Genomic DNA, 27,629 nt, shown 5'->3' with positions numbered 1-27,629 from the left:
TTAGCTATTTGTTTTTTGCTTTTTTAACCTATGTTGTTCGACTGTTATGCAACTTTTGTTATTTTTCAGAATTGCTAGTCTTTAACTACTGTATTCTGATAAGTAGCACTTTAGCAATTGTTTTATTGACCATTAAATTAATTAGCATTTTCTTTGTCATCATCATCTTTGAGGCACAGTATCTTATAAATAAGTTTCTGGTTAGGAAATTGAATATTATTAAAATTCTTAAAAGATACCAGGCACCAGGTAAAATTTATTTAAGCAAACACTTTTGAGACCCCAGGATTTACATTGGAAACTATACTTGGATATTGTTATCTACCTAATATTTTACTATACAGTCAGCCAGCAGTGTACAAAACAGTGTCATTCTGGGTTTAATCTTTGAGATATTTGCAGTGCATTTCCCATTTGAAACAAAAAGATTCCTAAACTAATTTACACATGCCTGTTTAACCTATATGTGGCTAAAATATAACACTTCTTTCATCTAAAGAATTGTTAATAAATATAATTGCCACAGTACTAGTGATTAAACACAATTTATTTAAAAAAAAAAAAAAAAAAAGAAAGAAACTCAGTAGTATTCCAAATAAAGCAAATACATTTTAGTTAATTCTCACAGGAAAATTGTATAAGGTGTAGGTATATTCAGACTTTACAAATGAAGAAACATCTCAAAAATGATTAACTTACACTATATCAAAACCTTTCTCTCCACTTCCCCCCCCATTTTGTTTAGTGTACTCTCAAATATTTATTTAATGAATAAAATATCATTTTGAATAGATATTTCTATGATAAACTTTTATTTTATACATAGTAAATGCTATTTTACTCAGTAATACTTTAACTGGGAAAAGTCTTGTTATCCTTTAGTTTAGTTATGGTTTAATATATTTTTATTGATAAATAAACATTTCACTTTGCTCTCTGATAATTACCTTGAAAATGTAATTTGACTAATGGCTATGGAAAGAGATAATTAAACTGTTTCTTGTAATTCTCATTCATTTTGAAATTTAGTTAGAAAAGAAATCAGAAATTATTACTGCCTTCAAAAATATATTAATGTCTTTAGAGCTGTTTAAAAAATTGTAATGTCATTCCAAAGACTTTCAGTATAACCCATTGCTCATGCTATTTGTTCAATACATTTCAAATGACAGTGATGTGGAGAATAGCTTCGACATTTGAAGTAAGATAACTAGCTGTAAGGTAGTTCTCTACTAGACCAGTGCTTTCTAACCTTTCACATATCATAGTACATTTGGAAAATGAAAGGACAATATATGTACAGCACAGAAAATACAGATAAACTGGGGGCTCGATGACAACTGGTTTGGGCTCTTTTACTGTCTCAAGCCACTGTTGCCTCTGTACCCCTCCTCAGAGTTGAGAGAGAAAACATCTTGACATATCTATTATAAATCTGTATCAGATCTGTAGAAAGCTCAGCTTTATTGTGACCAGTGAGAGGAGTCATCACATTATAGCTATTGAGTTAGGTATTGATAAAAATTTACTGCCCATCTGTTCTTTTAAAGCATTGGTTCTCAATTTTTTGGTCCAGGAAACCCTAATAAGCCCATTACCTGATTACATAAATATGTTGATGAACAGTAACTATTTTCCAAATTAAAAAAAAAATAGTCTAAAGAGAGACATTGTTTTATTTTACAGTTTGTAAATCTCTTGTTTCTGACTTATTAGAGGACAACTTGATTCTCATATCTACTTTTACATTTCATTTATGGTAATAAGGTATTTTTTGATTGAAGGATGTGGAAAAAAATCTACACAGATACGTAGTTGGAAAAGGAGTAATATTTTAATAGCTTTTCCAACAATTTGGGTATTCTTTGATACTACACCAAAATTTAGCACATGGTAGTTTCTTAAAATTTAGTTGCAACGTGTGCTCTGAAAATATCACTGAATTTTTTATACTCTGTAACTTCAGGACCACCTATGTGGTTTGAGATTAACTATGACTTTTAAGATTCAGAAGTGGTTGTAATTACAGTCAATTCCGAAGAAATGTAGATGCAGGCTTCCAAAGTTCTCCCTTGTAGAGGTCACACAGAAACTTCTTTTTTTTTTCTTTTTATATATCTTTATTGATTTCAGGGAGAGGAAAGGCGAGAGAGACAGACAGACAGACAGAAACATCAGTGATGAGAGAGTCATTGGGGATCGAGCCCGCAACCTGGGCATGTGCCCTGACCAGGAATCAAACCCCAATCACCTGGATCCTAGGTCGATGCTCAACCGCTGAGCCACTCCTGGCCGGGCACACAGAAACTTCTTTATCCAACAGTGAACTATCCAACATCTATATTGTGTTTCCGCCCAGGAAAGCCCATTTTTGGCTCAGACTAGGGCTTTTATTTGGAGCTGGTCACACAAACACTTTGTGCCTGTGCAACCAGTCATGATATTCACCATAAAACACATTGTTTACACAAACAACCTAGGCAGATTTGTGCAGCAGAATTCAGTGCCCGAGGCCTACAAAATGTCTTATCAATTAGTAACAGGAAATATTCCAACAGTCAAGGTTCAGGCCTGCTATGTAAACTTTTTTTTAATCCCTATTACATTGAAATTTAGTGTTTGCTGTGAAAGTCTGTGAAAATAAGCCTAACACATACAGTATTATTATTTTTTACTATGTCACTTTTTTCCATTTTTCAATATGAGTTTGCTTCTTATTCTAGAAATATATCTCCCACAGTATCTCTCGCCAATATGTGAAGTTAAGAATCTTCTAATCTTTCATTGTTCATTTCTATATCGAGTGTTTTTCACTCAAGGGTCTCTAGGTAATGTGGTAACTTGACCACAAACAGCGCAGTGGAGCATGACCTCACAGGTGGGAGGGCAGTAAAAGGGAAGAAAAAGCAAGGGTGCATTCATGTACTTAATAAGGAGGGAAAGCTTAAGTTCTATCACTTGGTCATCTAGAATGTTTTTTAACTTAAGAAAGCCAGCATGTTAGTATGAAAAGTAAATGTTTGTGAAACTTAAAGGGTATGCCAAATATAACTTCTGAAATGAAAATATATAAAGCAAATTATTAAATCATCTGGACCCAGATCCAATTAAAACATTAGAAAATAAGGGGATAAAGTAAAAATTTGTTATATTTCTTATGTGAACTTTGTTTTATCTAAAATTTCATTTTTGACATAGAAAATGCTTTCAGAGATGTGTTTATGTACGTATTTATATATTTTAAAAATACATCATGTATTGATTAAGTAAAGTTATATTGTATCTTTATGATACTAGATTTATTTAAGAAAAATTTAGAAAACAAAGTGCAGTTAATAAAACTAGCTATTAGTGATAAAACTTCCAATTTGAACTACCTTTGTCAAAGAGGAATCTTTTTGGTTTACAGACATGCAAGGTAGGATTGAGAAACGAAAATCAGGAGGGCAGATATACAGGTGGACTTGAAGAACGTTAGGAGCCAGAGACTCAAACATGGTCAGCTCTTTCTCGCCATCTCTTCCCCCCACCCCCCTGCTTCTAGCCATAAACCAGCTTTTCCACATGTCAGGAAAAATGGTTACTAACAGTGTAAGTTTTAAGTTGAACTAATTCTGGCTTTAACTTTTTAGACAAAAGTGCAAAAATCACAAAAAGAGAGCCTATGTCAGAGTCAATCAGCTGTGAGTCAGTCAGCTTTGGCGAGTTTGTGAGAGGCTACTAGAAGAACATACACATAAGTTGTAGTTATAGCCATGCTGAGGTAAGGGGAAATTCCCTGGAAATAAACCAGGGAAATAGTTCCAAAGATGTATGCTATGCTTCATATAGTAAATACAGTAATAAAAAGTCAAAGAAACAAAATCAGAAAGCATAAAATACAATAAATAGGATGACATCAGATATGATGGTAAATGTGATCATATGAAAAGACTCAAAAGAAAAGTCAGTATATGCTTTTTAAGCCAAACCTGAAACAGTGACACAGGTTAAGAATAAAGGGTTGACAAAGACATGTTAGAAATATAACAAATAAATAAGATGGATGGCAATATTGTCACATAGACTAGTGTCATACACAGATAGTTTCATGTAATAATAAATTACAATGAGTAATACCCAGGTGCCAGAAATAAAACAAATTTAAAGAATAAGCAGTAAGGAGGGAGGGAAGTAAACCCCAAAGCCTCAGGGACACTAGGAGTCTTGATATTAGACATATATAAGCCTTAGGTATTGGTATACAGTTGGGAAGTCAAGTTGGAATTTTAAGTCTAGGTAGGGACTAGAGAACAAAACTTCAGACCCATGTGAGGTCGCTTCTGGCATAATGCTTTCTTTGAAGAACTGTGAGTGATGAGACTAATGGACAAAGGGAACTGGAACAACTCAGCCCCCTCACTTAGTAAAGAAGCTGTAGATAGAAGAGTCACCTCTCATAAACCAACCTAGGTATGTTCTGTGTGCTCCCTGAGGTTCATACATGCATAAACAAATAGAGCTGTACAGTGTTACCCAGTGGAAATTTAATACTATGAATTGCATTTAAAGACTAGTGTGTGAGGGCTGCGTTTTTTTTCTTTTAATAGACAGGATTACTCTATAAAGCATGGCCTCACTCTGTCAACTAATAACAGATTATAGAGCTATAAAGATGGGAAGTGCAGAACTGGTACAGAACTAGATATTAGTGAAACAAAGTTTATAGACAAATGTACATAAGGATGGAATTCTAGAAATGCATCTATTGACATGGAGAATAATTGCTCATATGAATTAAGTGTGATAAGATATAGCAGAGGGTAATCCCACTCACATAAAAGTATAGAAAAATACAAAAGGATTTCAGCAAAATATTTAAAATTATTATGCCAAGGTGGTAGGATTATAAGTGTCATATTTTTCCTTCTTCTTGTTCTTTTTAAATTCAATTTAACTATACTTAACACTGCTGTGAGATGTACAGCAGGTCTGCAGTGTTGTTTCATTCAGTTATTTCATTATAACATTGATGAGATGCAGTAGGAACTTAACTCTTGTTTATATCAATTAGCCTATGATAAAATTGGTTTTGTTATATGTCATTTCCCCTTAATGTTGTAAAACCTATTGACGATGTTAAGTGAGGACTTAACTATATCGGAAAGTTGTTAAGAGAGTAGACTTAAGAGTTCTCTTCACAAGGAGGAATTTTTTTCTTTTTATCTATCTGTATGAGATATGGTTGTTAACTAAACCTATTGTGGTGATCATTTCACAATACATGCAAATCAAACCATCACGTTGAACACCTTGAACTTACACGGTGATGTATATCAGTTGTTTCTCAAAACTGGAAAAAAAATAATCATTAATTCAGGTTTGTTAAAGAACCAAGGAAAGTGGGAGAAAGAACTAATGTTTGGCTTGTGTTTTGTTCTGACATAAAAATTCTGAGGATTCTAAGGAACTTCTAAGAAAGATTCTAAAGAAATGCTAAGATTCTAAGGAAGGAACATAAATTTGTTATTTAGAAAATTAGAAATAGGGCCAATATGGTAGATGTTTATAAGACTATGATATTCAGTTCTCTATTAATAAATTTGAGTATCAGATTAAAAAATTTTAAGTTGTCCAAATCTCAGTAAGGCTCTAGCCCCACGTAGTTTTAGGGAATAAATTTTGAGAAGTGTAAACAAAAAGTCTCCATGATAGGTAAGCTGTTCCAGAATACAGAAAAAGAATGCGTATACCCCACCCCGGGTCTTTTTTGTTAATGTAATATACCCCTGTCATAACCACAGTTGCTGACATGTACAATAAAAATTGAGTGTTCCAGCCAATGGCAGTAGTAACTGTAAATGTAAAAGTAAAATACTGACAAAATTGTATACTAATTTGTATAATTTAATGAAGGAATACAAGAAATGTTTGGTGTTACAGAGTTTTATTTTAGTAAATACTCCTCAGTGGTTCTCAAAAGAGATTAATAAACCTCATTTAACATTGAAAAGCATTTATTAACTTTCTTTTTTCATATTACATTTGTTATCTGATTATTCCTTTATCAGAAAATTATTGTTACTTTAAATATTAATGTTATATCTGGGTTTTTTTTGTATTCTCATAGTCTGTGTGTATGTTTCATGTCTGTGCTCTTTCTAATTAGATTGTCATCCATTGCATACCAGGAAGAATAAGCTATATTATGAAATGTATCAATCTCCTTTTTGGGCCTGTCACATTTTAGGAACTGAAAAATTGGTGAATGAATGCATTACATTAATAAATGGAAAAGTATGCCTTGTTTTGAATGAAGGCTCTATTTTTAAAAGATGTCATTTCTTCCTTCCTATTGTATAATTTACAAGAAGTTTTGTTAAATCAGTGTTTAGGCAAAATGATTCAAAATATTTAATTGGTAGGATAATATTGAAATGGTTTGAAGATTTATATATGTTGGAGATTGGCAGTATTGAAGTTTATAAAGGGTTAATTAAAATACTGGCATAATATTAATGGAATCAGAATAAAAGAAAGTCTTGAAACTGTCTTGGGCATGTTTATTACTCATAATTATTATTATAAGTAATAATTATATCTGTTTATATAGGTATATGGGTGAGCTTGGTATATGATAAACTTGCCATTTGAAGTTTTTCCTTTAATACAAAAATATCTTTTATTTGACTTAAAGAATTAAATGTAAAAATTTGTGAAACTATTATACTTAAGTATAATAAAGGAAAATACAAATTTTATCTAATCTTGATTACAGAAAAACATTCTATGTGTATAAACAAAGAACTTGATGGAAAAGATTGTTAGATATAACTGAAAAATCAAAACATTAGTACATCAAAACTAGAATTAAAGACATAATAAAATGGAGGGGTGGACTTTTTTTTATAGAAAAATGAGTGAAGAAATTCATAAAAGGTAGAAAGTTGACCAATAATATATACAAACATATTTAAACTTCTGATAGAAATGCAACAAAATAGCCAGAAGTTGCATGTGTTTTTTTTAATCAGAATGGCAGAGGTGGCCCAGGCTGGGTAGCTGAGTTGGTTAGAGCCATCTTCGAGATAGCTAACGTTGCAGGTTGGATACCCAGTCAGGGCACACACAAGAATCAACCAATGAATGCATAAATAAGTGGACCAACAAATCATCTCTTCCTCCCCTCCTCCCTCCCTCCTGCTCCGTTCCTCTCCCTTCCTCTTTCTAAAATCAGTAAATTTTAAAAATAGAATGGCAGAGATATTGTAATTAATAATGGTCTGTGTTGGCAAAGACGTACTTCTAATGAAAGTATAAATTGATGCAGCCTTTTTTGGAGATACTTTTCTCTGTTTCAAGGGCCTTTAAAATATGAATATTTTTTGACCCAGTAACTTGATTTTTTAATTTTTACTTATTAATCATAAGGAAATAACCTTTTAAGACAGCATGAAGGAATGCTCACAGTATCATAATGCTGGAGTGAAAAACAAAACTTAAATAAATTCTTATCTCAGTTTATTTTAAACATATAGTAAAAGATTGAAAGAAATAACCAGAAATGACAGTTGTCATCTCTTGGTATTAGCGTTATCAGTTATTTTCTTTGTTGTATTTTCCTATGCCTTGTATAGTGAACACATAGTACTTTTATAATTAGGAACTTTTGTTGGGTAGTTAAAGTGTGCTTAGATATTTTTCCTAACAAAAAAAATAGACATTGAAAAACAGTCCTTTTTGTGCTTGACTATTTTAACTGTGATTGGATTCTGCCTGTGAACCTTTTAAATTAGAAACAAAAGAGTGATAGTTGATGTATTTTGAGACATTTATATGAACTTAGTATGATTAGCTAAATATTTTTATTATTTTATAAAATCTTTGAAATGTTTTTACCGTAGTAAAGTGGTTTTTACTTGAGTACTTAACACATTTCAGAAACTCATAAGATATCTTTAAGTGGATTTTTTTAAAAATTATCTGCCCTGCCAGGCGTGGCTAAGTGGGTGAGCATCGACCTAGGATCCAAAGACCAAGGTTCAATTCCTGGTCAGGGCACCTGCCCGGGTTGTGGGTTCGATCCCCAGTGGGGGACATGCAGGAGGCAGCTGATCAATGACTCATTATTGATGTTTCTATCTCTCTCTGTCCCTCTCCCTTCCTCTCTGAAATCAGTAAAGATATATTTAAAAAACAAACAATTATTCTGTGATGATAATTAATATTTTATTGTTCTCAAAGAGTGATCCTCCACTGGACCCACCCATCAATTTTGTTTTTTTATCTAGATAAGGTTATTCTTTCTAAGTGAACTTTCTCCATATATATTATCTTATAGTACCCATATTTGTATTTGGCAGCCATATTTTCTGCTCTGAAGAATCTTCAAGATAAGATTCGACGCTTAGAACTTGAAAGGATTCAGGCAGAAGAAAGTGTGAAAACCTTGTCTAGAGAAACAATTGAATATAAGAAGGTATTGGATGAACAGATACAAGAAAGGGAAAATTCAAAAAATGAAGAATCAAAGCAAAATCAAGGTTTGTTTAATTAAGGAAATGAAACACTATCAAAATGAATATTATAAAATTACTCCAAAATTGCACATTAGCATTTTCTAGTGGTCGATCTTCAGTCACCACAAAATTGCATTATACTCTGGTGTGTGTTGAGGAGCAAGTGTTGATGTCGTGAATTATATTTACTGACTGAATTCAAGACAGATTCTACTAGCATATTATATAAGGTATGATTTAGGTATCTTAAAAGGCTTCAAGGGATACTGGAAAGTGTTTCTTATATACACAGTAGACTAAATTTCTTTTAACCGTGTGTTAAAACTGTTCTATGAGTAACCTAATTTCTGCTTTTCTTACATATTCTTTTTAGAACTGACATCTCAGTTGTTAGCTGCAGAAAATAAATGTAATCTTTTAGAGAAACAATTGGAATACATGCGTAATATGATAAAGCATGCAGAAATGGAAAGGACATCTGTCTTGGAGAAACAGGTATGGTACCTCACTGATTCATTCTCAAGGACAGTTAATTATGGGGAAAATTAGATTGACATAAAGACCTTTTTTCTCAGTGAGAACCAATTGTGCTCTTTTAATAATCATTTCTACTTTTATCCTAAAGTAACCACTGGCAGTAGTACCAGTAGTTCATTTTGAAAAACTAGTGTAAGCTTTGAGAAGAAATGTAATTTCTTTTTTTTTTCCAGCATAGCTATAAAGAGGGGTTTCCATTTTGGATGACCCTCACACACATTGCCATATCTTCTACACACAGCTTTGATGGCTTCTGTTTTCGAGCAGTATAACAGTATAAGACTGAAATTACTTGGAAATTATTTATGGTTTCTGAAGATTTGATTGGCCACCTTGTTATTGCTATACTTGGTAACGTTTTACTTAAATTGGAAAAACACTAGTGAGTTGCATGATCTTTTCAAGTCATGTTAACTTCTTTGAGCCTACATTATAAAAAGTAGATCTTCTGTATCTCTCTGCTTCAATTTATTTAAAGACTCAAGGTAGCAGATTTCAAGGTTTTTTTATACTTTGAAAAACTTTGATTTTTTTATTGAAGTGTAGTTAGCACATTATTATATTAATTTCGGGTGTACAAATAGTGTTTTAACATTTATATACCTTACAAAGTGATCACCATGATAAGTCTAGTAACCATCTGTCACCATACAGTTATTAGGATATTGGCTATATTCCCTATGTTGTACAGTACATCCCCATGACATTTTATAACTGAAATTTTGTACTTTTTATTATTTTTTTAATATGTTTTTTATTGATTTTAGAGGAAGGAGTGGAGAGAGAGATAGAAACATCGATTGCCTCCTGCATATCTCCTACTAGTGATCAAGCCGTAACCCGGGCATGTGCCCTGACTGGGAATCGAACCAGTGACCTCTTGGTTCAAGGGTCAAAGTTCAACCACTGGGCCACACTGACTGGGCTGCAGTTTTGTACTTTTAAATCTCCTTCACCTTTTTTCATTTATCTCCCACCTCCTCCCCTCTGGCAGCCATTAGTTTGTTCCCTGTATCTGTGACTCTTGTTTTATTCATTTGTTTTGTGTTTTATTTTTAGATTCCAAATACGAATGAAATCATACAGTATTTGTCGTTAGTCTGACTTATTTCACTTAGCATACTGCCTGTTAGGTCCATCCATATTGTCACCCGTGGCAAGATTTCGTTCTTTTTTATGACTGAGTAGTATTTCTGTGTGTGTGTGTGTTTCCTTTATCCATTTCGATGAACACCTAGGTTGTTTCCATATCTTGGCTACTGTACATAATGCGGCAGTGAAAATAGAGGTGCATGTATCTCTTCAAATTAGTGTTTTCATTTTAGGGTTCCTGTTCCCTCACATCCTTGCTAATACTTGTTGTTTGTTATCTTTTTGATAATACCATTCTTGGAGATGTGAGATGATATCTCACTGTGGTTTTCATTTGTATTTCCCTAATGATTAGTGATGTTTAGCATCTTTTTATAAGACTGGAGAAATGTCTAGTCAAAAAAGACTAGACATTTCTAAAAAAGATTTTTAATTAATTTTTTGGGAGAGGAGGAGAGAGAGAGAAACATCTGTGCGAGAGTGAAACATCAATTGGCTACCTCCTGCATGCTCCCTATCAGGGTCTATAGAGCCCACAACCTGGGCATATGCTCTGACTGGAAATCGAACTGGCAACCTTTCAGTGCAAGGGAGGACACCCAACCTACTGAGCCACACTGAACAGGGCTGCCCTTTTTTTAAAATAGGATTAGGGAGCAGGGTTGCTGTTTTTAAGTCTTTAATCGATTTTGTGTTTACTTTTGTATATGGTGTAAGAAAGTAGTTTTATTTTTTCCGTGTACCCAGTTTTCCCAGCAGTATTTATTAAAGAGACTGTCTTTTCTCCATGGTATATTCTTGCGTCCTTCTCATAGATTCATTAACTGTATAAGCATATGGTTTTTGCCTTTCTCTCACTGGCTTATTCCACTTAGCATATTCTCCATGTCCATCCATGCTGTCACAAAGGGTAAACTTTTCTTCCTTTTTATAGCCAAGTAGTATTCCTTTGTGTAAATGTCCCACAGCTTTTTTATCCACTCATCTACTGTTGGACACTTGCGCTGCTTCCAAATCTTGACTATTGTAAATAACACTGCAATGAACATAGGGATGCATATATTCTTTCAAATGAATGTTTCAGGTTTCTTCAGGTAAATTCCCGGAAGGCTAATTGCTGGGTCATAAGGCAGTTCCAGTCTTAATTTTTGAGGTATCTCCATACTGCTTTCCATAGTAACTGCACCAGTTTGCATTCCTACAAACAGTGCACAAGAGTTCCCTTTTCTCCACATCCTTGCCAACACTTGTTTGTTTGTTGGTTGGTTTATTGATGATAGTCATCCTGACAGGTATGAGGTGATATTTCATTGTGGTTTTAATTTGCATTTCTCTGATGATTAATGACATTGAGCATGTTTTCTTATGTCTGTTGGCCATCTGTATGTCCTCTTTGGAGACATATTTGTTCAGATCCTTTACCCATTTTTTAATTGTATTGTTTGGTTTTTGGTGTTGAGTTGTATGAGTTCTTTATATATTTTGGAAATTAACCCCTTATCAGATGTATCGGCAAATATGTTCTCCCACTCAGTGGGTTGTCTTTTCTTTTTGTTGATGGTTTCCTTTGCTGTGCAAAAACTTTTTAGTTTGATGTAGTCCCATTTGTTTATTTTTTTCTTTTGTTTCCCTTGCCCGAGGAGATATATCAGAAAAAATATTGCTATTAGAAGTATCCAAGATGTTACTGCTTATGTTTTCTTCTAGTATTTTTATGGTTTCAGGTCTAACATTTAAGTCTTTAATTCATTTTAAGTTTATTCTTGTGTGTGGTATAAGAAGATGGTCTAGTTTCATTTTTTGCACATATCTGTCCAAATTTACCAACATCATTTATTGAATAGACTATCTTTAGCCCATTTTATGTTTTTGCCTCCTTTGTCAGATATTAATTGACTGTAAAGGCATGAGTTTATTTCTGGGCTCTCTTCTATTCCATTGATCTATGTATCTGTTTTTATGCCAGTACTATGCATTTTGATTACTATGGCCTTGTATTATAGTTTGATATCAGGCAGTGTGATTCCTCCAGCATTATTCTTCTTTCTCAAGATTGCTGTTGCTATTTGGGGTCTTTTGTGGTTCCATATAATTTTTGGAATATTTGTTCTAGTTCTGTGAAATATACCCCATTGATATCTTGATAGGAGGGGGATCTCTTTTCTGTTCCATTGATCTGTGTGTCTGTTTTTGTGCCAGTACCATACTGTTTTGATTACGATACCTTTGTAGTGCAGTTTGAAATCAGGGAACGTGATGCTTTCAACTTTCTTTTTTCAATCTATGAACATGGTATATCCTGCCATTTATTGGTGTGTCCTCAATTTCCTTCATCAGTGTCTTAGAGTTTTGAGAGTGCTGGTTTTTTACTTCCTTGGTTAAACTTACTGCTATGTATTTTATTCTTTTTAATGCGCTTTAAATGGGACTGTTTTCTTAATTTCTCTTTCTGATAGTTTGTTATTAGTGTACAGAAACACAACAGATTTCTGAATATTAATTTTGTATCCTGCAACTTTACTGAATTCATTTATTGGTTATAATGCTTTTTTGGTGGAGTTTCTAGAGCTATCTCTATATGGTATCATGTCATCAGCAAATAGTGACAATTTCACATTTTCCTTTACAATTTGGATATTTTTATTTCTTTTTCTTGTCTGATTGTTGTGGCTAGGACCTCCGGTACTATGTTGAATAAAAGCGGTGTGTACATCTTTGTCTCATTCCTAATTTAGAGGAAAAGCTGTTGGTGTTTTACTGTTGAGGATGATGTTAGCCGTGTGTTTGTCATATATGGCCTTTATTATGTTATGTTTCCTCTGTACCCACTCTATTGAGAGTTTTTATCATAAATAGATGTTGAATTTTGTAAAATGCTTTTTCTCCATCTATCAAGATGATCTTTCATTTTGTTAATTTTTATCCTTCATTTTGTTAATATCGTATATCACTTTGATTTATTTGCAGATATTAATATCTTTGTTTCCCAGGAATAAATTCCATTTGATTGTTGTGTATGGTTGTTTGAATTCAGTTTGCTAAGTTTGTTGAGGATTTTGGCATCTGTGTTCATCAAGGGTATTGGCATGAACTTCGGTGTGGTATCTGGGTAATGCTGGCCTCAAAAGAGTTTGGCAGATTTTCTTTCTTTTATATTTTTTGCAATAGTTTGAGAAGGATAGTTAATTCTTATTTAAAAGCCTGGTATAATTATGGTGAACTTAGATTCTTTTGAGGCTATTTTTCCCTTGGGAATTTCATACTTTGTAAGTTGTGTTACAACTTTAGGAGGCAGTTGTGGATTTACCTTTGCTGAGGCTTGATGGTTTTCACTGGTTCTAGTCCATATTTATGTTAATTTATTGGCTGGGAGTTCTTACATCATGAAGATGGTACATTGCCTGAGAGTTTTTGTGATATTTCTGCTATATTTTATATATCAAGGCTCCAGTATAGCCTCATGTGACATTTTGCTTCCTTATCCCTTCACTTGCTTTTGAGTTTATCTTTTTTTGCATCTGGAGTTTTTTCTTTCATGCTTTCAAACTTAATTATGTAATTTATTAGTGCGTTGATTTATCTAACACTTTCATGTGATAGATTGGGTGGGGAATGGGATGTTCAGTTTAGTCTTGCACATGATTGGAAATGTAAAACATTTGATACAGTAAGGTTAAAAAGCATTTATAAGACAATAGTAAGACTTTTTGACTAATATAGACATACCTCGTTTTATTGCACTTCATTTTTTTGAGTTTTGCAGGTATTGTATATTTTACAAATTGAAGGTAAGACCTTTTACCAGCAAACAGATTACAGTTTGTTCAAGGCTCAGATGATTGTTAGCATTTTTTATCAATAAAGCATTTTTTATTAAATTATGCACATTGTTGGTTTTTTTTTATTCCTAATGCTGTTGCACACTTAATACTACAGTTTTGTATAAACACATCATTTATATGTACTGGTAAACCAAAAAATTCATATGACTCGCTTTATTAGAATATTTGGTTTATTGCTGGAATAAGTATGGAAGCAAACCTGCAGTTGCTGAGGAATGCCTATTTCACTTATAGCCGTGTGCTTTATAGCAACGTTTTGGTCAACTATAGACTGCATATATGATGGTGGTCGCTTTATGATTATAATGGAGTTGAAAAAGTCCTATCATCTAGTGATGTTGTAGTTGTTGTAACGCCATAGTGCAACAGATAACTCATGTGTTTGTGGTGATGCTGGTGTAAATAAACTTAATGCACTGCTGGTCATATGAAAGTATAGCACTTACAATTATGTACAGTACATTATACTTGAAATTGATCTAAATGACTTTGTTACTGGTTTGTGTATTTACTGTACTATCCTTTTTTTTAAATCCTCATGCAAGGATGTTTTTTCCATTGCTTTCCAGAGGGAGTGGAAGGGAGGGAGGGGGAGAGAGAGAAAGAGAAAGAAACATCTATGTGAAAGGGACACATCGGTTGGTTTCCTCCTGCATGCGCCCCGACTGGGGTCAGGGATGAGCCTGCAACCGAGGTATATGCCCTTGGCCAGAATTGAACCCTGGACCCTTCAGTCTGAGGGACAACACACTAACCAGTGAGCCAAACCAGCTGTACTCTCCTTTTATTGTTATTTTATATTGTACTCTTTCTACTTATGAAAAAGAAAAGTTTGCTATAAAACAGAAGTGCCATGTTATGCCAGCAGTAGCCTCATACGTCCAGTATTTATTGCCTCTCTTGACTGTATCATTTTCTCTTTTATTTCCTACAGTAACATGCTTTACAGGCTTGAAACCTAAGAGCAACAGGCTATATCATGTAACGTGGTCTGTAGTAGGCTATACCATCTAGGTTTGTGTAAGTGCACTCTATGATGTTTGCACAATGATGAAGTCGCCTAATGATGCATTTCTAAGAATGTATCCCTAAATATCTTGTTTAATAGGAATGGTTCCAGTACTGGAAATAAAATATGATTTTTTCCAATTTTTAACTTAGTGTATTCTTTTAAGGGCAATAAACTGTCCATTTTGTTGGATAGAAGGAAATGAGCAGTTCACACAAATTCCTGAAAGAATTATGGCTATTTATATTACTTTGTCATATTCAGATTTCTGATAGTATATTACCTGTTGCTGTAGACTTGTATGTGAAGACATATATACTCTTTACAAGTTCAGGTACTTGGTGTTTTGGCTTTTTATCAATAGACTTCAATTTAGCATATTTCCACTTCTTATTCTAGTTTAATAGTTCACTCTGTGATTGTTCTTAAACCTGATAGGCAGCAGTCTTTTTAAACCCTTGATCCTAAACATGAAAAAAAAAAAAAAAATAGATGTTTTACATATAATTCACAGGATGTGTAAATAATAGGTACCAAAACCATAATTATTGCCTTAATAAAGAGATTAACTATTTAAAAGAACCAGACTGATTGAAAGAGTGTGTGTGTGTGTGTGTGTGTGTGTGGCCTATGTCTAGTAAATCCCTGCTATCAAAGTATAATGATAGTCTGACTATAATAGAACCACATTATGATAGGATATAGTGAGAACTTGTATTAATTGATATTCCTGTGGTTTCATCTTAATGTATTTTCCTAGAATTCCTCTGTAGTATCTTAAGTAGTTTTATGCAAGGCCAGAAAAAAATAGCATACAGTGTATTCTAAATTATACTCGTTTTTTTCAGGGTTTTTTTTTTTACTCAGATTACCATGCTGTATTTAATATTGTTTCCTAGGTTTCCCTAGAAAGAGAGCGGCAACATGATCAAACACATGTTCAGAGCCAGCTTGAGAAACTGGACCTTCTTGAGCAAGAATATAACAAGTTAACCGCAATGCAGGCCCTTGCAGAAGTCAGTGAATGTATTTTTACTCATCGGTGTATAATATCGGCTTTTTTGTAAAATTGGTCATTTTATAATACTGGATATTCCTAGAAAGAAAAGTGATCTTATAACTAAGAAACAGGAATTTTTAAAAGGAAGAAATGTCATTTGGAGAGAATATTCACACTTTAAAACTTTTTTTTTAGTATCCTAAGGCTGTATCACTTGGTTTAAGTTGTTCTGTTACCTGATTTTAGTTTTGATTATCTTGGGAAATAGTTAATAGCACTGACACTAATGTTTCAGATTCAGCTTCCATCTAACCTGAGTGCCTCCATACAGAGCTATGTTCTTTCGCCATAGATTTTACCCATAATTCTGTTGAGCCTCACAAATGATTAATAATGAATCACAAGGGAGTGCCATGGACACTGGCAAACCCAGAGCCATTACTCCAGTGAACTAACAAGCTTATATTTACTACGCTAAAATTTTGCACATATTCCTCTGTTGCTATATTAAAATTTTACAAATAGACAATAAGACTTTTTCATTGTTTCCACTTTGAATGTTTTTTCACTAGAAAAAAATGGAGGAGTTGGAAGCAAAACTTCGTGAAGAAGAAAAGGAAAGAAAACGTATGCAGGCTAAAGCAGCTGAGGTAAACTGAAATGTGAACAACTATTCCCCTCATATTTTGTACTTTTTTTATGTAAATAAATGATTAACTGTGGGCATCTTAGATTATTTATATTTTAGAATCATCCAATATATACATTCTTAGATGTAGAAAATGATAAACACTTTTACAAACAATAAAACCTGAGCATTTCCTTAGAGTTTTTCAAATTGTGGGGTTACCTGCCCATTCATTCTACTTTACATAGGATTTTGTATGTTCCTTGGCTGGGGATCAAACCCACAACCTTGGCACATCAGGACCATACTCTAACTGAGCTACCTGGCCAGGGCTCAATCAGCATTTTAAAAAATCAGTAGACTGAAAAATATCAGGGACTGTATACATAGTAAGGCAATAATACATAATCATGTAAAACTTTTCACATGGATTGCTATTAGAAATATGTGAAAGCCATCGTTTAGTATCCTATTTATAGGTGCTTTCTTTTCCTTGGTGGCCTCAAGACACCAATACAGAAGTTGAGGTAATGGGCTTCCCCAATAGCTACTGACATACGAATTCACAAAAGTTACCATATTAGGAGAATGAGTTTTGCTTTGTAGTCTTGGATTTTATCCCATTCAGTGGCCACAAGGTAGAATAGGTAAGGCAGTGTGAATTCACAAAAACATTGAGTCTATATGCAACAACCAGAACTGCGTTTCTAGAAAAAGTAGCAACACTTCTGTACCCAATAAGCCTTACTTACAGCTCAGTAAAAGACTTTTGTGTATAACTGTTGACTCTCTCCTTATAAGCTTATTTATTCAAATATTTTTCATATATCGCCCTCCCCATTCCAAAGACTTTTTTATAACATTTGCATGTATTTTTTTCTCATAATAATATTAACACAAGAAGTAAGTCCTGATTCCAAAACAATTGGGAGTGGAGGCTGTAGTTCAGGCTATGGCCAGGTGCTAACACTATCCTGGGATCACTTCATGAGTGTGCTCGCAGGACTATAACCATTCTATTAATCTCATCTTTACTATCTTGTTTATGTCTTCCCATACTTCCTAGAATTCAGTGACTTAACATATTCTCTTTCTGTAAAACCTGATATGTTTTTTCTCAAACATTTACCTTTTGGTTGATTTGTATGTTTTTCCGCTTGATTGTGCTTTCTGAGTTACATAGTCATGGGACTTTATTTTTCACCACCGCCAAGTTCTGAAATTATTTGGTTTCCTTGCCCATTCATTCTACTTTAGGGTGGGCCACTTTACTGTGTCTCAATTTCCTCACTTGTAACATGAAACTTATGGGTTGTGCTTTGTACACATTGTGGTGGTGAGCTCTGTTGTACATGAAATACAAAATTAAACAAGTTCATTAATTAAAATTTTATTTTATGGTATTTTTGCTTTTTTATTTAGCAGGCATAAAGTAGGGACCAAATCAGTTAGTACTGATAATGTGTATCAGTAAAGGTTTTGAGCTCTGATAGTGAGCGTTATTATAGTGGAAGAACAATGGCCAGGCATGATGAGTGGTTCCATGTCTAGGTAACCCATTTTGTAGCCTTACGCAAGATACTTAACCATTCAGAGCTTGAATTTTACCATTGATGAAGTGATCTTCATTTTATATCTTCTTAGTATTAGATCAAACGAGAGAAAGATAATGAGTGCACTTTAAAATGTTAAAACTCTGCCATACAAATATATGACAACTACCGGGAAGAACTAAAAAGCCGGAAGTTAAAGTATTCAAAATAATTGTTCTTTTATATACTGTTCATACTCATTGGCTTCTTAGGTGTTCCAGATGGTAATTTCATGTTCACTGAATTATGTTTATTCAGCTTACTGTATGTAAAGCATTGTTAGGTGTGTGGGACTTAGATGCTCCTGAAAATGAAGGTCCTGTATTCCTTTGTCACTGAATAGATTCTTTCCCCAGAGAATGCAGTCATTGTGGAAGTATTGGTAATGATTTTAGTATTTCTTTTAACTAATTCATTGATTCCAAGTGGTTGTTGCAGTTCCATCTTAATTTCCTAGGGAACTTTAAAATACTTTTAAATATAAATTTCCCCAACCTAGAAGGTTCAAAATCATTAGTTCAGGAGAGGAGCAATCTGATCTTTTTCTCATAAACTCCAGTTTTGATACATAGGCAGATTTAAAAACCACTATATTAGACTAATAAATAAACTTATAAATGTGTATGAGTGTTCTGATTTTTTTTTGCTTTTAAGTAGTAAGTTGGCTTAGGGAAAACAGCAGTCCTAGTTTGAAATCCTTAGTAATTGCTTATGGAATTTCTACCATGTAAATAGGAAATTATTTTTAATGTAGCTACTAAGCTTCTAGAGAAAGGGACTGATGACATTTGCTTACGTACTTTCCAGTTCTTTTGGACATAAATTTCTAGTTCCTTTTTCTTATATTGTAAGTATATGAGTTTTTAAAAGAGAAGGAAATGTATTTTGCTTTCAAGCTGCTTTTGTATCTGCCACTGTTGTAGATTCTGTGTGTGAAAGGGAGAAAATACTGAAGCATTGGTTTGCAGTTAAATACGGTGCATTTAACTCATTAGCTATAATTTGTGGAGCAACTCCAAATAATGTGGCTTCTTTAAAATGAAGATAAGTTGAGTTGTTGGTATTTAAAATGTTTGACAGATGTTGACAGGTTGGTTCAGCTATGATGTATTTTTTTAGTAAGATACTACTGTAGGTTTTCACAGGCTATTTTATATGGCAAATCTCAAATTTGAATTGCAGCTTTTATTTCTACAGCATTAACTTTAGGTTCGTATTTTTTCTAGTTGCAGACAGGTCTAGAAACAAATAGACTTATCTTTGAAGATAAGGCAACTCCTAGTGTTCCCAGTGCAAGAAGAATTAAAAAAAAGAAGTCAAAACCACCAGAAAAGGTATGAAAGCAACCAGTAAGTCAAAGTGCTGATTATTATTAGGCATAATTTACTTTAAAACATTCATAAACCATGTGGTACTGCAGCCTTGGATGAATAAATTAAATCTCTTCCATTCTCAGTTTCTTCATTGAGGTGAGGATAAGTGACACCTTCTAAATTTTTACCCTGACAGTGAGATAATATATATGAAAGCCTTTTAGAACTACAAAATACTGCATAAATATTAGTTGTTAATACTCAGTATTGCATTAATTACCTTTTGCTCTTAAAATGTTTTATACACACACACACTAGATTGTAACTCCTCTTTTGTCAGGTACCATTTTTTTTCTTTCCTAGGCTAGGATGCATGTTGACAAGTATTAGGAGCTTGAGACCATATGCCAGTATAGATAAGGCAAGTAGTAGCCCAGCCATAAGCTGAAGTTTCAGGTTAGTCATATATAGTTAGCTTTCATTGTCATGTGAGTAAAATTGTTTTTCTTTCCTTCCCATTCAGAAAGGTTCTAGGAACTATTTTGCTGTACAACCACATTATAGATTATGTTTGGGTGATATGCCATTTGTAGCTGGAAAGGTGAGTTGGTTGAACTCTGGATTTTTTTGTATAACTTACCCGTTTGCCTGTATACCTATAAATGGTGGAAACATTTTCTGTTCCTTTATTGTTGTGGATCATAGTGATGTGAGAATGAGATGGAGGAAGACTTTATAGGATTGGGGGAGCAGGGAGGATACTTTAAAGGAGAAAAAGTATTTGTGGAAGGGAAGGTACACACAAAAGTAGAGATCCCAGTTTGGAGAAGGTATGGTTGTAGAGAAGGGTCAAGGGAATAAGAAATAGTGTGTTTGTAGCATTGAAATTTTAGTATCAACGCTGTTGGTTTATATTTAGCTATAGATATTTAAATAAATAAAAATCGCATTCTGTTTACCCTTATTTCCATATTACTTAAAGACTCATTCTCCAGGAAGCACTTACACATAGACTTGAATCTTTTGTTCCTTTAGTTCCTAAATGTAGAGATGACAATTTTGTCAACGTAGAGATGATAACCAGCAAGTGCTGCATAATCTCTAATAAGTACTTGACGCTGTTAGCTGATACCACTTTTAGATGAACTGTTTGTGTTATTGATTTGTTTCTTGTATAGATGCCTTGAATACCCAACTAGATTGTGAGTTTGAGAGACTTTGGGAGTAAATTTTATTTGTCATTTATGTATTTAATTTTAACCCCACTCACCCCCACCCCCAGTTGAATCCTCAGTGAAAGCTTGGGGAATGAACTGTTTCCTGGCTTTTCCACTTGCCCTTTGTAGGAGGCACAGATCACTTGAAAAACAGTATTGCTATGGGCTCTATACTGTCCCCTACCCTAAATTTACCCTGTTGGATTGCAGACCTTCTTTTGACCTATGTTATTTCCTGTTATCTTTTACTCCTACAAGACTTTTGTTTCACCATAGAATCTTTGATTTAGGTTAGAAATACAGGTTCTCAAGGGATGACTAGCTGCATCAGAATCAATGAGTATGCATTTGGAAAAGCAGATTACAGAAGCCCAGCCACAATCCTGCTAAATCAAAATATTCTGGGTGTGGGGTCTAGAAAGTATTTTTAAGTGTTCCCTGGTCCCAGTCTAATGTTCAGTTTGATTAGGAATGCACTTTTGATTAGGAACGCACTACACACTTCCCTGTCCAGTCATTTCCTTACGTAAACATTTAGAATAATGATTGTGTATTCTGTTGAGATACATCTACTGGTGAAACATTTATACCTCAGACATCCCATCACAGTTCTAGACTGCTTTATTTGAAAGTTTTTAAGTGAGTTGAAATCTGTCACTGTAAGTTCTATTCATTGGTCTTTTTTTACTCATAGAGATTCACACTGAACATGTAAATGAACCCAAGACTATTGTAAAATTAAAAAATTTTTGAAGATAGCTTTATTCTCATCTTCTTATTCTATTCTAGGTTATAAATAAAGACTACATTTTCTTCAGCTATCCATCATAAGACGTGCTTTATGAGTTTTTTTACTGTCTCATCACTGTTTTTCTTCCTAAATTGAGTATAGCCCTGTAAATGTGGTGTGACTACACAGAGTAGAGTCTCTGCCATGTTCTAGATAATCTGTTAATTCAGCCTAGTATCATTAATGTTATGGGGGAAGCCACACCACGGCTTTCATTCATTGCTTCTGGAGTCAACTGAAATTACAGATCTTTTACTGATCTTTACATCAGCCTCTGTGTGTTCTGTACTTGTGGAATTGATTTTTTTATACAGACTTTTTAATCAAATGAAGCTCGATAAGAATGGATTCACCCAGTCTCACATTAGATTAGAATCAAGTTCAGTCTTCCATTACTATTTCTATTATTTCCAAATGTAATTGCCTCTCTTTGGTAATTTTCATTGATACAAAGATTGAACAAGACAGCTTCAAAGACAGAGCTTTTCAACCTGAGCTCCCCTTTTGAAGTTTTTTGTATTATTCAAACAACTAAGAATGTGTTGTCACCTAGCTGGTTCTCAAACTATCTACTGTGTAGGACCAGTTTTTAGTTTTAATTACACATTGTCATAGACCAATACTTTTGTAAAATGCAACTAAAGTGAAGTAGAAAAATAAAATTGAAAAGACAATTGAAAATACAAGTCCCAATATTTTTATTATTAGATTCAACGGACACAAAATTACATTAATAAATAACAATCAGAAAAATAACAGGAAAAAGGTTTTCAAAAACTCTATACTGCTTATTGAGAGTATGTGTATAAGCAATTAGTATAATGAATACATATTACAAGTTATGAGCCATGTAGTGATTCCCCATTTTCAACACATTTTCACAGTTTAAATACCATGTATATCAATGTTTAAAGTTGTTAATGAGACAGATGAATTTGGATCTTGATAATCAAGGTTGTATTGATGTCAGTATAACTTGCAAGGGGAGTATGTATATGTAAACCATTTAATTTTAGTTGAATTTAAGTCATCTTGATAAAATATGGGTTTTATTTTAAAATGATAGATTCATAGGACATTGCAAAAATAATACAAAAAGTTCTTGTTTACCATTCCCCAGCTGACCCCACTGGTACATAGTATATAACTAAAGTGCAGTATCAAAACCAGGAGATTAACATCAATACAATCCAAACACTGCAGAGCTTACTCAGATTTCTGTAGTTTTAAATGTACTGCAGTTTTATCATGTAGATTTGTGTAACCACCACTATAACATAGCTACAATTTTGTCATTTCAAAATGTTATATAATGGAAGCATATAGTTATGGGACCCTTTGAGTTTGAGGGAAAACTTTTTCACTCAGCATAATTCCCGTGATCCATCAAATTATTTTGTGTCCATCGTTCTTTCTGTTGCTAAGTAGTATTCCATGGTGTGGATGTACCACAGTTTGTTTAACTGTTCATTCCCCCATTGAAGGACATTTGGGTTGTTTCAAAATTTTGGCTTTTACAAATAAAACCAGTATAAAGGTTCATGTACAGGGTTTTGTGTGGACATGTGTTTTCATTTTTCTGGAATAAATATTCAGGAGTTTGATTGCTGGATTTTATGGAAAGTGTAGGTTTAGTTTTTAAAGAAACTATCCAACTATTTTTTGAGGGCCTGTATCAATTTACATTCCCAGTAGCAGTGCATGAGAGGCAGTCTTTCCACACACTCCCCAGCATTTAGTACTGTCGCTTTCTTTTCAGCTGCTCTGATGAGTATTTTGTGATACCTCACTGTGATTTTAGTTTGTATCACCCTAATGACTAACATGTTTGAGCTTCTTCCCATGTGCGTATTTGCCACTCATGTGTCATCTCGTGAAATGTCTGTTTATATATTTTGTCCTTTTTAATTGAATTTTCTTTTTTACTTTTAGGTTTTGAGAGTTCTTTATATATACATATTTTAGATACAAGGCATTTTGTTTGTTTTTGTTTTTTAAAACTTTATTGTTGAAAGAATTACAGATGTCCCCTTTTTTCCCCCTGTTGACCCCTTGACCCCTTCTACCCCACATCCACTCCCCACCCCTGGCCTTCCCAACATTGTTGTCTGTGTCCATGGGTTATCCCTTGGTTACTCTCTCCCCGCCGCCCCACCCACCCCCACCTTCCCTCTGAGATTCCTCAGTCTCTTCCATGCTTCTGTGTCACTGGATCTATTTTGTTCATCAGCTTTTTTTTAATTTTTTTAATTTTTATTTAAAATATTACAGATGTCCCTTTTTCTCCCCAATGACCCATTCCACCCGGTCCTATCCCCCTCCCCACCCCCCTCCCCACCATTGTCCGTGTCCTTGGGTTGTGCATATATGCATATAAATTCTTTGGTTACTCTCTCCCCCGCCACCCACCTGCCCTCCTCCATCCCGCTGACATTCGTCCGTCTCATCTATGCTTCCATGTCATTGAATCTATTCTGTTCATCAGTTTATTAAGTTCTTTAGGTTCCACGTATAAGCGAGATCATATGATATTTGTCTTTCTCTGCCTGGCTTATTTCACTTAGCATAATGTTCTCCAGGTCCATCCATACTGTCCCAAAGGGTACGAGATCCTTCTTTACAGCTGCGTAGTATTTCATGGTGTAAATGTCCCATAGCTTTTTCTCCACTCACCTACTGATGGGCACTTGGGCTGTTTCCAGATCTTAGCTACTGTAAACTGCACTTTTATGAGATACAAGCCATTTTTAAGATATGTGGTTTGCAAATATACAGGGTATCCCCCCAAAATTTATACACACTTTAATAGTTGTGATAGCTCAGTTTTGAAATGAAATGTATTTTAATAAACACTGCCTTCGTAATTATTCAAAGTATGTGTATACATTTTGAGAGGACACCATATATTCTTCCAGTCTGCAGCTTCTCTTTTCATCCTCTTAACAAACTTTCACAAAGGAGGAGCTTTTTATTATGTTAAAATGTAGTTAATTGATTTTTTTGCTTTTATGGATCGTGCTTTTGGTGTCATGTCTAGGAACTCTCTGCCTAGACCTATGTTGTGTAGATTTTCACTTATTTCCATCTCTTTTCTGTTTACATTTAAATCTGTGATCCACTTGAAATAATTTTTATGTACAGTATGAAGTTATTAGGTCAAGATTCATTTTTTATTCTGTTTGATATATGTGTTTACCTCTTTGCCAGTACACACTGCCTTGATTACTGTGGCTTTATGTAATAAGTCTTAACATCAGGGAAAGTGATTCCTCCTACTTTATTCTTTTTTCAAAATTGTTTTAGCTTTTCTAGTCCCTTTGCCTCTCCATATGAATTTTAAAATAAATTTGTGGTGCATACTTCTTTGTATAAATTGCTGAAATCAGTTTACTCCCTACTAATAGAAACTTGGATACAAAGAACATCTGGCCCTACCCAGTTTTGCTTAGTGGTTAGAGCATTGGCCTGCAGACTGAAGGATCTGAAGGATCGAGAGTTCAGTCCAGTAGGCAGTTGCAGGCTCAATCACCACCCTGGTCAGGCATGTACAGGCAACCAATGTGTGTCTCCACATCGATGTTTCTCTCTCTCTCTCTCCCTTCCACTCTCTCTGAAAAAGCAATGGAAAAAATATTCTCAGGTAAGGATTTAAAAAAGAAAAGAAAGAACGTCTATTTAGCTTATAGCATAGTAGTCTCCAAACTTGGCTGATCAGAATCAACTTGGCAGGCTTAAAAATAAATATTTCCAACCCCTGACTCTACATTCATTGGGTTTGGAGTGCTGCCTAAGGATCTGCATTTTAAATAAGCTGTCTGGATGATTCTTTTGGAGCGAAGTTAGCTCAACCATCTATTTGTGAGTTAAAATAGCATGTTGAGATTACTGTTTAGTTTTCAAAACAAAAAAGTTTTGAGAAGGCTGCCAGGTTTTTTCTGTTGATTATATGACAGATACGACCTTAGTGCTTTCTACTATTCAAGGGTAGAGAAATGAATACAATAACAGTTTCTATCACCTAGAAGTGCATACACTGTTCAATAGGTGTAGTAGACATGCAAACAGTATTACAATATATTGTGATAAATACTGTGATAGAGATAAAGGCCATAAGTGACCTGAGTTTGGACAAATTAGTTACCTGGAGATTTTAAGGAACTCTTTAAAAATTATATATTTGGACTGGGTTTTAAAGAATGGCATAAAAGTTGTCACACAAAATAAAATGGCATGTGCATATGGTTTGTTCAAATAATGGAGAGAAATTAGGAGTTGGGACATGAGGCCGTGGAGTATAGATTGCAGCTCAGTTGATACAGGACCTTATTTTCTATATTGAGGATTTTGGAATCCGTGGGCTCTACTCCAGAGGATTCCAAATAGGAGGACAGCATGATCAGAATAATATTTTAGGATAGCTGATAGCACTGTGGGGTTAGAGACTGAAGAAGCTCGGAGTAGAGAGATGGCCAGTTAGGATGTTTTTCCTGTGGCAATAGAGGTGGGTGCATAAACCAAGTGAATGGACGGTGGGGTGGAGAATAAAAGGTGGAGTGGAGATGTTTCAAATGGTAAATCCATGGGAGTTGGTAGGTTATTTAACTAGACTAGGAGACATATCATGGGCTTTTTTTTGGGGGGGGGGGAGGGGTTCTTTTTACCCAGGTGAGGGAATAAAAAGAAAACAGATTTAGACGATGTGGCTTCTAATTACTTCTCATTTTTCTTCAGTCCACCAGTCCCAGTCATGCTGTGGTAGCCAATGTTCAGCATGTCTTGCATCTAATGAAGCAACACAGTAAAGTCTTATGCAATGATCGAGTAGTCAACAGTGTTCCTTTGGCAAAGCAAGTATCTTCACGAAGTTGTAAAAGTAAGAAGTTGTCAGTAACGCCTTCCTCCTCTAGCAGCATTAATGAAGAGTTGTCAGAAGTCTTACAGACTTTACAAGATGAATTTGGGCAAATGAGCTTGTGAGTTTTAGTTTGTTGTTTTTTTATTACTTTTAGTTGTAAAATCTTGTTTTAACTACTTGGTGACTTTACTAGCCATTTCTTTTGTTTGTTCAACAAATTTTGTTGAACACAATCTTTGCACCATCCACTGAGCAAGTTACTAGGACTTTAACAAATACAACAATCACTATCACTGATAATTTGGAAATTTGTTGCTCTGTTAAAAAATTGAGACATTTTTAAATGCACAAATCAGTGATCCCATGGTGAGTGAGATGCATGACCTAACCATGGAAACATAGGAAACTTAATCAACCTCTACTTTTGTTTTTATATAGTGATCACCAGCAGCTTGCAAAACTTATCCAAGAATCACCAACCGTTGAACTAAAAGACAATTTAGAGTGCGAACTGGAGGCATTAGTGGGAAGGATGGAGGCAAAAGCCAATCAGATAACTAAAGTTCGAAAATATCAAGCCCAGGTAACTCAGGTTTCCTTTACTCGTCTCTAATGATTAAAAAACAAAACAGAACACACAAAAAAACTTGTCTTCAAATATATTAATTGATATTGTAAGTGTATCATAGATAGGGAGCTATAGGAAGTCTTTCTTTAGTGTAGACACTTGTCGATTCAGTTTATTAATTATTAAGAATTGGTGTAAAGTGGGCTAGGAAAAAAGACACTGTCTTATAGTCTCAGAATAGATTTCATCATTTAAAGCACATCTTTCAAATACTGATTGTTGTTCTGATCTTTATATGAACAAATTTTTAATTTCTGTGAAGACAATAAATGGTTCTAAGTTTACCTAAGTCTTTTTAAAAGCACCTAGAAATTCTCATTTCTAAAGGAGTAAGTCAGGTATACTATGTGAAGAAATACTTAGTTATATTTGTTACTAATTATATTAAATTAATGAAACAACCATTTATTTACTTATCTACTGAGTGCAGTGGGAAGTCTCACTCCAGGGTTTTCCTCTGGAGAGAAATGTAATGATTCATGTACTTAAGAGATTACTGTGACTGCTGGGAGGGTGATGGGGACAGGGCAGAGAGGCTGAGAGATCAGTGAGGCCTTTTAAGCGCACCTCTATCAGGGATCATCAGTGAATGCAGTTGGGGAGAAGGAAACAGATTTGAGATGTGTTT

The 27,629-nt window shown here is 34.2% G+C and overlaps 1 protein-coding gene across 1 annotated transcript in view; it reads left to right on the top strand.

The window, feature by feature from the left end:
* The window catches only part of CEP57 (centrosomal protein 57), a 45,256-nt gene that overhangs the window by 12,417 nt on the left and 5,210 nt on the right, over positions 1-27,629 (top strand). The window contains exons 3-10 of the mRNA XM_081152645.1: positions 8,343-8,522; positions 8,872-8,993; positions 15,878-15,994; positions 16,551-16,628; positions 19,425-19,532; positions 20,035-20,112; positions 26,250-26,491; positions 26,812-26,956. Of these exons, the coding sequence (XP_081008771.1) occupies positions 8,343-8,522; positions 8,872-8,993; positions 15,878-15,994; positions 16,551-16,628; positions 19,425-19,532; positions 20,035-20,112; positions 26,250-26,491; positions 26,812-26,956 (1,070 nt within the window). The remainder of the gene's footprint in view (positions 1-8,342; positions 8,523-8,871; positions 8,994-15,877; positions 15,995-16,550; positions 16,629-19,424; positions 19,533-20,034; positions 20,113-26,249; positions 26,492-26,811; positions 26,957-27,629) is intronic.

The sequence above is a fragment of the Miniopterus schreibersii genome (assembly GCF_964146895.1).
Source record: "Miniopterus schreibersii genome assembly, chromosome: 12".
Taxonomy (NCBI): Eukaryota; Metazoa; Chordata; class Mammalia; order Chiroptera; family Miniopteridae; genus Miniopterus; species Miniopterus schreibersii.
The sequence above is the reverse complement of the archived record's forward strand: the minus strand, read 5'-3'. Positions and strand labels throughout refer to the sequence as shown.